The 12,205-nt window shown below is 39.6% G+C and overlaps 1 protein-coding gene across 4 annotated transcripts in view; it reads right to left on the bottom strand.

Moving 5' to 3' along the window:
• GRB14 (growth factor receptor bound protein 14) overlaps positions 1-12,205 on the bottom strand; it is a 69,549-nt gene extending 57,344 nt beyond the window's left edge. For 3 of the 4 annotated variants that reach the window (XM_085227989.1, XM_085227990.1, XM_085227991.1), the window contains exons 1-2: positions 11,960-12,205; positions 10,266-10,398 (exon numbers count right to left, since the gene is read on the bottom strand). In XM_085227989.1, coding sequence (XP_085084115.1) covers positions 10,266-10,398; positions 11,960-12,102 — 276 coding nt within the window. In that variant the 5' untranslated portion in view covers positions 12,103-12,205. The remainder of the gene's footprint in view (positions 1-10,265; positions 10,399-11,959) is intronic. The other variant, XM_085227992.1, reaches the window with a different exon arrangement.

The following is a 12,205-nucleotide window of genomic DNA, read 5'->3' as shown; positions in this document are numbered from 1 at the left end:
TCCACTGTTGGGTCTCCATAAATACTCAGCAAGCATCACTGAATGCCAATGGCTGCCATTTTTTCCGTATGGAGGAATTCAATGATACCTCTTTGCATCATAAGCCCTTCCATGTCAGACGCCATTTTGCCAGATCACCCATCTGCTGGCATCTGTCACACAGCAATAAAATGTAATGGGATACTGGTGGGAAGGTTCAGCCTCTACTGCCATGCTGCCTTTGATGTCATGGGTCATGATAATAAAATGGGAGGCATTACTTTTGGAGCAGTCCTTATAGCATAAAGATTACCTATGTAAAGAGCAAAAAGTTCATGAAGCAAAAATTAGGGGCGAAAAAAATCCCAAACAAATACTGTATTAGTGGCTCTGGAGTTATCACGTTACACAAGTAAGTTCCCAGCTATTTCTTGTAACCAGCATGCACATCTAGAACTTCACTGTCAAAACACTGCTGTTTAAGTCTTATAAGATTGTAAAACAAACAAACAAAAAAACACAACAGTAATTTGGGGAAGAGAAAATACTTTAAGAACAATACAGCTTCAAAAGTCAGGCCTTTAAACAGCAATCCACAAAATTTTTCAATATCCATCTTAATGATAACCTAGAATAAATGATACAAAATTATGAATGTTATTAAGTACTGTTCTAATTATCCCAAACCGTGCATCCTTTGAAGTCAGATAGAAATGTTTATCTGTTTGGAACAAAAGACAGCTCAGACAGTGTTCCATAAAGAGACGATGTCATTAGCTTTCTGGTGCTGTAATACTGTAGTTTGGCATCCCCTTCCCAAGGGTATCACTCACTCACTGACAATACCACCAATGAGGAGCTACCTCAAAAAATAGCTGCTTCATGGATCTGTCAATGAAAGGTGCAGAGCTGCAATAGAATGGCCTAACCATCTCAGTTCTCCTGTCTTTACACAAACGTAGCCGTTCCTGGCTTCACTTATGAGTAAGAACAATGCTAGCACCTAGCACAACTTCCTTCTGAAAACTATGAGGATTCAGGCTCCATTAGTCAGAGGTTAGTCTTTTAAAGCCTAAGTGAATAAAGCTGAGTTATCAGTAGTAACTTGGCAACATTAAAGTGGAAGTTCCCTGCAGTTTCAGAGGGCTTCAACTGTCAAGCCTTTATATATTCAAAGAAATTGAGAGTGTTTTTACCATCATCCGCTTCAATGATCTCATAATTGTATAGCACTTTGGAGAGATCATGGAACCAAAATCTCAGGAGGTCAGCTCAGAATTCAGGAGATGAATACCAAAACAGATTTCTGGAGAATCAGAGTTTATAAATTTACAGAGGTTTTCTTCACAAAGAACCTACTGCAGCGTACCAGAGGTTTCTTACTCAAATATACCTTCTCAAATGATTCAGAGGAGGCAGTTTATTGTACTTAGAAAATATCCTAACAGAGAAGATATGAAACTTCAATTTTGAATTTCAAGTTGATGAAGCCTAAAATAATCAAATATAAAAGAATGATCAAAATCATTCAAATTTGACAAACATTGGTAAAAATAAGACCGGAATCTTTGACAGTACTGATGGTTTTTTTTCTGTTTTTTAACGCTACAAATGCAAAAAAAAAAAAAAAATCAACAACAAAACACATTCTGACAAAAGTGAAGAACAAGATTACAGAGGCAATATCTTAGTAACCAGTAGAGTTTGACCTTGTCTGTTTGTACATTACAATGGGGAAAAATAAACAAACAAACAAAAATAGCTTGGCTTTTTACCAGTTAGAATGTTTGCTTGGGTTGTTTTTGGACAGTAACAAAGGAACAAAGTACAAGGTTAATTTGTAATAACATTGACAGTTGATCCCAAGTTTCACAGAAAGAAGTTTCTTTTCTGCATTAAAAAAAAAAACAAAAAATGCAATAATGAATGAACCAATGTAAAAAACTGCAAAAAGACAGGACATAAACATAGGATTATTATGAAATTTTCCCAAGGTGATGTTTCAGCCAGGCCACTTGAATATAAGCCAGGCAATATCCTCTATTGCTAAATTCTGAAATTGTTCAGCTCTGCCTCCTTATTTTTGTCTAAATAAACCTGCAACTGTATTCCAGTTTCAAGATGCCTGGTCAAAGCACATAGGTGTGTGCATTAAAATGACAAGTTGTAATAGTACTCTAAATAATTTTAATCTAATGTAACAGCAACAAACCTCTCCTTGCTGGGAGGGAACAGCCCTTTAAACAAAGAACAGAGCATGGAAACTAGAGCAAAAACCACCAGCTGAGTCACTGCAAAAGGGAGACTAACTGAATCTGGTCTCATATTAGAGACTTCAAATAAAAATCTTGAGCTCTTTAAATCAGTTCTTCGTAGGACGTTTTTTCTGTTAGTCTGTAAACTGGTTGGAAAGACTTTTCCCCTTCCCTTCTGCATCTCAAACTGTCTTTTTTGTGTAATTTAAGAGTAAGACTTGTTTAGGAGCTGGAAGGAAAAAAGACTAAGAACTGATAAAAGAGAATGTGTGCAATGCTCTCTAGCCTGGAAAGAAATCTGGCAAGAAACAGACGGACTGGAATTACAGAGTAAATTTAACTAATGCATCTTTTGGTTGGAAAAGATATTTCAACCCTAAGGCAGTTAAAAATAGTGCAAACCCTGGAGCAACGCTATTTAAACCACAGTTTCCAGACCTCCTTACATCTAATACAAACAGTGAAAGTAAATACGTAAAAAATAATGATGGGTATCTCTGGCATAATCTTCCAGACCTAATCAATTTAGGGTGTTCAGACACAATTTTGTGCACAGACAAGATAGGTAGAATAGACTAAGAGGAGATGGAAGTGCCTCATCACTCTGCATCTGTGTCCTACAAAGATGGAATATTTTCCCTTCAAGTGCCCAAAATGCACATGAGATGCCATAACATACTCTTCATTGTAAGAACAAACAAAAGAATTATTCACTTGATAGCCTACTAAGAGTATAGGAAACAAACATGAGAAAGAGTTCCTATCCTTCAAAGCTTGAAAACAGAAGAAAAAGGCTACTGTGAGGAAACAGAGGGAGAAACTAGACCTTGTCCACACAAAGACTGCACACACTAACACAGTTACACTAACAAGCACTCATTTACATACCCAGAATAAAGCCTAACATAGCACTACATAAATAGATAAATAAATATTTCTGATTTTCAAAGTAAATTCTAAAAGCATTAAAGCCCCAGCAAAGTTAGTCAATACTGTAAACCATGTACTCTAGATTAGCTTACCAAAAAATACTTGCTTGAAAATCTATCAATTATTACAGGTCAATAAAAGTGTTTGTGCTTTTGCTTGGTTTAAAAGTTAAGAGAATACAAGAGTATTTCAGCCAAAACCTCTATCACTAAAAGTTTAAGTACCATCTCCTTAGCAACTTACGTCTGTTAATAGGATTATCTGTAAAATTTTCAAGAATGAGGTTTCAAGAGGGTACATTGGAAAACCCTGAATTATAACAGTAAAAAATAGAAATTTTACTCCAATTACAACAGTCAAAGCTCAATAGAAAACGTAAAATTAGAACAGCAAACATTTAAAGAAACATCCACTTTTTGTCATAAAGTTCCTCTCAGGTCTTTGCCAAATAGCTTTATGTGAAAATCTGTTAACACAAAAAAGGGAAGTGACATTCAACTGCAAGCTCCAAAAGCAACATCTCTTGTTTTATTATGTTGATCCAAGACCTCAGATGCGTATGTTGGAGGCATGGCAGCAGAGGCTGAACCTTCCCACCAGTATTCCATTACATTTTGTTGCTGTGCAACAGATGGCAGCAGAGGGGCAGTCTGACAAAATGGTGTCTGACATGGAAGGGCGTATGAAGCAAAGAGCTAACACTGAATTACTCCACGTGGAAAAAATGGCACCCATTGACATTCAGCAGTGCTTGCTGAATGTTTATGGAGACCAGACAGTGGATGTGAGTGCAGCGAGGTGGTGGTGGTGCATCTCAGCAGGGGCAAAAGCGAGGTGAAACACAAGCCACATTCCAGTCAGCCATGCACATTTCTACAAGCTTGTCATGTAGTCTTTTGTTCATCACTAGTGAAAAGGCACAGCTAATGGTGGTGACTATGTTGAAAAACATTGTTTTGTAGATGAGAATTTCCTCTATCAAACAGTGTTATTGTGCTCTGCTTATGAATTAGTTTCCTTGGAAATAAATAGGAGACATTACTTTTGGACTGATCTACATACAATAAAATATGTATTTGAGGGTTTTTTTTTTTTAATACAGATGATTTCCTGGAAATGACAGTATGAGAGTATTTGAATTTGGATTCTAAACGAAAAAAATATCTACTTGTTTAGAATATCAATGAAGACAAAAGAGGCAAGAAAACATTAAAAAAAAAAAAAAAAATTGAGTGTTCTTCCCCTTGGGATTCACTTCAGATTTATTTTTGCACTTCTAATTGAATTTAAAGAAACAAGGCACTAATTACCTTGAACTACTTTTGTGATGAAATACCTCTTTGGCTTATCCTTGAACAGGGGAAGAACCAGCACTCCGATGCAAGTTATTCAGGTTTTACTTTCAGGAAGATTTAAAAATTAATATTAAATATATAGCAAGTTAGTTTTAGTTCATCTGACCAAAGAAAGCTGAAAGTATACTAATGAATGGAAAGTTATCATTTCCTACAAGAAGCATTTTCCCCTACTTCTATCCATTTTGATCTTAATTGGAGACAACAGTACTAGTTATTAATTTTGAAAATTAAAACAGGAAATGCACAACTGTTTTACACGTTTAGTTCCTTGACAGTTCTTACAGAACATTAATTCCAAGACGCAATTAGGTTTCCATACACAAGCTCACTAGTTTCATCTAACAACAGCAAACACCTAAAATACTGTCAAGAAAGGCAACATTTCCCACTATGCTCTTAGCATAGAATCATAGCGGTCGAAAGGACTTCTGGAGGTTATCTAGTCCAACACCACTTCCAAACCAGCTTCTCTACAGTGGGTTTCAGAGGAAAGTGTCCAGGAGGGTTTTTAGTATCTCCAGACAACAAGATTCCACCATCTCTCTGCACAGTTTGTTTCAGGGCTCTGTCATCCTCAAAATAAAAAAGCCTTTCCTCATGCTCATATGGAACTCCCTATGTTCCAGATTGTGCCTGCAGCTCTTTGTACTATTGCTGAGCACCACTTAAAAGAACCTGGCCCCGTTCTCTTGACACCTGCCCTTTAGATGTTTGTAAATATCGGTAAGATCTGTCCTCAGTCTTCTCCAGGCTGAACAGTTCCATGTCTCTCAGTTTTTTCTCAAAAGTGAGATGCTCCAGGTCCCTCATTATCTTTGCAGCCCTCCACTGGACTCTCTCTAGAACCTACCTGTCTTTTTTTGACAATACTCCATACGTGGTGTCACCAGGACAGAGTAGAGGGGGAGGATCACCTCAATCGACCTGCTGACTATGCTCTTTTTAATGTACCCCACTGGCTTTTTAATGCACACCACTGACCTTTTAATGCATCCCATGATGTCAATGTCACCAGTCTTCTTGGCCACATGAGCACACTGCTGGCACATGGTCAACCTGTTCTCCAACACGACACACAGGTCCCTCTCTGCAGAGCTCCTTCATAGCAGCTCAGCCCCTAACTTGTACTGATGCGTGCACTTATTCCTCTCCAGGTGTAGGACTCTGAACTTACCCCTATTGAACATCAAAAGGTTCCTGTCCGCCCAAGTCTTGAGCCTGTCCAGGTCTTGTTGAATGGCAGCACAGCCTTCTGGTGTGTGTCAGCCACACACCAGCTTTGTATCCTCAGCAAACTTGCTGAGGGTGCATTCTATCCCTTCACTCAGGTCACTGATGATGTTGTACAAGACAGAATCCTGGGGACTAGATTCTGCACCACTGCACTCAACACTCAGAGCTCTGCTAGTCAGACAGTTCTGAGACCATCTCACTGACCACTGATCTATCCCACGCTTCCTGAGCTTGCTTAAGAGGATGTTATGGGAGACAGTGTCAAAAGCCTTGCAGAAGTCAAGATACACAACATCCACTGCTCTCCTCCCATCTACTCAGCCAGTCACAATATCATACAAGGCTACCAGATCAGTCAAGTATGATTTCCCCTTGGTGAATCCATGTAGACTACTTCCACTGCTTCTGATAATCTTTTTATCCACTTACTTAGAGATGACATCCAGAGTAAGCTGCTCCATCAAATAAAATGCTATTTATATCAAAAACACTCAATCCCCTTCTATTTTTCTTCTAAGGACACCAAATTTGATGATTTCATACAGGATAGATTATATAATCGACAAAATGGTTTTACTATCCATACATTCAGCTGTTGATTTCATCTCCATATTACCCTCTTAAGGGTGAGGGTATTAAAAAGTGACTCACTTTTTGGTGAAAGGCACAGGTAGGGAGATGAACCTGGATGAAGGAAAACAGTAGCAATGAGACAAGGGAAAAAATGTAGTTTACTAAATATAGTGGTGGAATGTGAGATAACACAGTATAATACAACATGATCGGAACTGAAACTAGTAAATCAAATAAAATGAGGAACAGTTTCCAAAACTGAAGTCCTTACTCTAATGCTGTAGGTGAAACGGACAGGGAGCAAAGAGGGAAGTCTCGTGACTCCCAGATCATTTTATCTTTCCCTCCAAACAGAGAACCGAAAAATGAAGTCTTCTGGGAGTTGTAGTTCATACTTTTCTTCTGAGACCAAGAGACCAGAAATATTGACAATCCATGGAACTGCAGCATTAACTCTTTAACTCCCAGTGCACTGCATGATGCTATGATTTGAAATACCAAGGAAAAACATAAAACCATGACAACCACCTCCAAGAAATGCTCCCCTGAGAAGAAGGCAGATGTGGCACAGGTCTGCATGTCTCAGCATGCTCAATGCAGGTTTCTTCATTCCATTCCTAGTTCCCCCTCTAGGACAATCAGATTTGTCACTATACTGACTCTATACTATCATTTATTTTGATCCCTCTAATCTCCCTCTCACTTCTTTTTCAAAAAAAGAGAGAAAGAGATGGAAAGCGAGGGGGAAAGGAAGAAAGACAATAAATAATCAAGTTTGCCTCTGAAAGTAAGCTCGTTTTAATTACTGTTAACATGTCAGGATTATGAGTCTGAGAATATAAAACAAAACACTTCCCAAACAGAGGAGAAATAAGGAGACCAACAGCTGTGTTGATGAGACAGATTGAACAACGTTCAGACACACAGATGTCCCACTTTCCAAGCACAGAGGCAACCCACTATTCTGCTATGTGGCTTTTACCATTTTGCCATTTTTTACAAACTTATTTCCAGTAAGTCAGCCCCACAAACAGACATGCTGTTCAAGCAGCATGTTCAATGCTTTAAGAGGCCCGTGGTAACAGACCGTGAAAAGACAGTAAGAACTTCAGCCTAGGAAAACAAGAGTACAAAATAATGTTAGTAATATATTTTGAAAAAGAAAGATATTGAAGTATCTCATCCCTTCAGATGTCATAGATGTTATGAGTGGTAATGGCACCAATAGATATTTCTGAAAACTTCTTTTATCCCCTAGAAATAGAATGTATCTTCTGGAGATAAAAATAAGACAAAAGAGTTGCACATTCATTTTTTTATTATTTTAGAAACACATATTTTGATAATAGTTATCTATTAGACATAAGGAGAAACCCACTCTGTAATTTTTCTATATTATTCTTGAAATTAAAAGCACAGCACAAACTAAATCAAAAAGAAAGCAATCTAAAATAAGAATAATTGAAAACATATGTAGATCATCACAGAGGCAGCAGAAAATATTCAAATATTCTGGCAGCTCTCAACACTGTATACAAAGAACAAAAAAGTAGTAGAAGAACAAGAAAAAAGAGTGCTGAAGTTTAGCTCACTTATCTTAAAAGTTAGGAAACTGCAACAAGTGTGATCTTGGGGCTATATTCAGTTAGAGGTTTCAATACACACTGATTAGGTGTGTGCAGACAGAGTCTGCAAAGTAGACAAAACCCGAACATGGTATGGAAATACCATGCTTCCAAGCACGGCCTCCACAGCCAACTGTTGGAAGTCAAAGCCAAAGCCAGTTTGCTCCGCCTATTTGCAGATCCACTTAGCATTCACTCCCTCTCCTTTCCACAGTTAAGTAATTTCACAAAGATATTAGAAGACTTCAACTTGAATTTCAGATATACGAGTTTAACTCAATAGTTGCCATTCACACTTAGACTTTAATAACATTAGATTAATAACAAAAGACCAGTCATGCTGAGTCTGCCTAATGGTCTACCTAGCCCAACGCCGTTTCTCCACCGCTAGGTAAAAGGCCTGTGGACAGTAACTATGGCCATGTAAGAATGCCTCCAGAAAACGTGAAGACTCTAAATTTTTCAGCACTCTGGAAAACGGATCAGGCTTTCCATGCTATTATTGTTTTAACTCACCTTGTTAAGTAAACCAGCTGTTTTTGTTCCTCCTTCTACCAGAAAGTACTATATTCTTTAGTGAAAAGCCAGGAGAAATGGAAGGACTGCAAGGAGAAACTGTCATAAAATGTATAACAAGAGTGCTTAAGTAGAAACAGAATTGAAATCTGTCAAGACAGGAACTTCAGCTTCTGAGAGCCTGAAGCTCACATTTAGCTGGCTTAACTGATCATGCCAGTCAGTAATTTTAACCATGACAGGCCACAAAAGCAGACAGTTGACCTTTGCATATTAATTCACGCTTGGGAAATCTATACCTTTCAGTTGCAAGCAAAAAGATCACCACAGTGAGCACAATTTAAGCTAGCAACATGAGTATTTTGAACAAATCTTTTAAATGTGGCTTCCAGTCCTTCTGTTCTGAAAGATGGTGTTTTTCCTGCCTCTGTGAAAAAACTATGAATACTTCAGCCTTGTCCAGGCATGAAACTAGCATGATTCTACCCTACTGTATCAGCCATGCTTATATACAAACTGACCAGAAATACTTCACATTAGTACTCTGTTGGCGGAAAGAAAAAAAAGCAGTGCAAATAGTTCAGAAAGCCACCACAGTTATTTTTAGAGAGTATGTAATACATGGCAAGATAGAATCTGTGGAGTTTACCAGACATAAGAGAGGGGGAAAAAAAAAAAAGAAAAAAAAAAAGAAAGAAAGAAAAAGAAAGGGATCTCATTATTGCGTCAACCCAAAAATTTGCTAGATAAGTCTCTGGCATCTGTTCTTTATAGCAGGTACACAGAAACAACCATGGCTGGTACTTTCAGAAAAATCAGTAAAGACAGTACAACTACAAGAAACTTTAACTTCTATACAAAATTCATGATGGGGAAAAAAAAAAAAAAAAACGAATAAATAACAGCAGTGTAAACTTTTACACCTTCATTATTGCCCCTAAAACTATTAGAACAGAGATCTCACAGACCACCGAAACACAGAATGTGAAAGAGGTAGCACCTTTAATCTCATGAATGCTCCATGTTAGAATTCTTTCCAGTCTCAAAAAAAAAGAAGAGAGAAATGAGACAGGTAAATTTTTAAAGAGTAAGATAGATCTTCAACATCAGCAATCTCCATTAATTGGAAGCTCTTCCTCTTTATCCTCTATCCCTGCCTGGGACAAGGAATACACTGCACTAGGAGCACAGCACGGCTGTCAGTCTGTCCCCTCACAACTCCCCTTTGCTTACATTTTAGGGTATTTATAGAAGCATAGTAACAAGACATATGTTATATACATGCGTAACAATAATTATAAACATGCGTACAAAATATACACAGACATACACTTATATATAATATCAACTATGCACAAACATATAAAACATAGCCACGTCCACAGTATTTATTCCTTCCCTGGCAGTTACTTTTTAATTCAATTACTCTAGCAAAATTAGATCTCCAGATAAAAGGAGCTGTTGAGTGATTGTCAAAACCCTTCATGCTATAGCACTAATTGAAGGTAGAGAGGAATTCTTATTTAAGGAAGTAAAATTTTATCTGCCCCTCGTCCTACTTTATAAAAATAAAATAAAATAAAATTGCACAGTCACATTTTTGGTCTGTGAAAGAACTGTCAATTTCTGAAACCTCATTTTCTATAACCAGTAATGGTCTACTAAGAAAATTACACCAAATTACAGAAATATGGAACATCCTTATTAGAAAAATATTGTAATAGGTAACTTGGGTTTTCTTCAAGCCTTCATGAAACTGATTTAGTATTTGTCAAATAATAATTTATAAATCTTACCTGTTTAGTTCTTGAAGTTGCCTTGGGCAACAGACTTGCTGACAAAACTGATGCAAATGGAGAACAACATAGCTCAGGAAAAGGATTTGGAATTGATGGGATTTCCAAAATCTTGCCGTCTGTCTTTTTTCTCCTGTTCAGTAAAACACAGAATAACAACTATCACAAAAGCTGCCATTAAAATTGCAGTAATCAACTACATTGCCTACCATGCTAAGGCACCAGTACCCCGATAGTTGCTGACTGCAGCAATTAGCTTTTTGTGTGGTTATTTTTTAATCAGTAGGCTGAATCTATTAACATACAGTGCTTAATTCTACTTGAAAGCAATCCAAGTATTTAACTCTGAATACAAAGTTGTTTGAATACGGGTAAGTCTTTGCAGAGTAAGAGCATGGATATATTTACATTGGCTCCTAAGGACATTGGTAAATATTTTGTTGTTCCTGTATTCATGCCATTCCCTATGTACAAATATTACAACAGCGGATGCATGTAACTTCTCAGTAATACTTCCCAAACACATCACAACTACATACTAATCAAATTGAAACTTTTTCTCCTCCAGAATCATGGGGTCAAAGTGATTGACAAGACAGAACAGTGCAGAGCAGTACACTCATTTCTGTCTCCAATTACTTTTGCGTTTGAATCTCCATAGCTCCACCACAATACAAATGTCTCAGTAGTTTCTGGCGACTTAAATCTAATTGTGTCACAAATATCAGCAGGCAGCACTTGCAAGAGTTGGGAAGATAATCACTACTGTACTTGCAGAAGAGCTCCATTAGGCACTGGCTCAAAACATTACATTAATAACATGGTGATGATGCTGCTGCATTACAGGACATGGCTGTCTTACACAGAAAACATCAAGGAGCACTTTTTCTGCTTGATTTCATTTGGGGAGCAGGACCCAAAACACCCCAGGTATTTTAACCTACCAACACATAACTAGACTCTTCTGCACGTGTGAGCCGATAGCTCCAAGCTTAGTATTTATTACAGTCATCATTGTTACTCTAGGTATTGCGTACTGATTGGTATAAAAGTGTAGAAAACCATTAGAGTACAGTAACAGTGTGGAACAGCAATGGTTCTCTTAATGGAAACCCACGCAGAACCTTCACTTAAAGTGGTACCAAGCACCAAAAAAGAGTAGGAACTATCTATCATATGCGGTCTTTCGATACATCCTGAACTCAAGTCTACCAAAACCGATCAGATGCGTCATGAAAAGCCCAGTCACACGTTCCTCGCCCAAAACCAGAGCTCCATGCCTTGAATGATCAGCCCTAGCGGTTCCAGCCCGGCGGCACGAAGAGGGCTCGCTCCGCCCGGCGCTGCCCGCAGCCGCTGCCTGTTGAGGAGGAGCGGCTCCCTTCACTCTGAGCGGGCAACGCCGCCTCTCTTCACCTCAAACTGAGAAACCTCTTTTAAGAAAAGGGGACAGCGGGAGATGCTCCGTATCAACCGCATTTCGTATAACCTCAACGCAACTTTTCAGCGCGTTCCAGGGCCAGAAGCTTGGGACTGGGAGCCCTCCCGCCCGCCTTTACCTCTCCCCTCAGCGCCAGCCCCTCACGCAGCGGAGCTGAGCGTTCGAAGCACCGCGAGGCAACTTCGCACCCCGCGCAAGCCGGGCCGGGCCGCCCCTCCCTCCGCAGCGCCCTCCCGGCGTCCCAAAGCCTCACCTGTCGGGGGGCGGCGGCGGCTCCCCGCTCGGAGCCCGGGGCGGCGGCGGCCTCGGCGAGCGCACCGCGCCGCGAGAGCCGCCGCCCGCGGGCTCTGCCGCCCGCCCGGCGCCGGGCGGTGCACCGGGCCACGGGGCGGCCATCGGCAGCGGGGACGTCCCGACTGCGCGCGGGCGGCACGTCGGCCGGCGGCCCCGGCGCCGCCGGGAGGAGGCTGCTCTGCCGCGGAGGAGGGAGGAGGTGGAG

Source organism: Meleagris gallopavo, chromosome 7, assembly GCF_905368555.1.
Source record: "Meleagris gallopavo chromosome 7, MGAL_WU_HG_1.1, whole genome shotgun sequence".
Lineage (NCBI taxonomy): Eukaryota > Metazoa > Chordata > Aves > Galliformes > Phasianidae > Meleagris > Meleagris gallopavo.
This window is presented reverse-complemented; position numbering and strand designations above follow the sequence as displayed.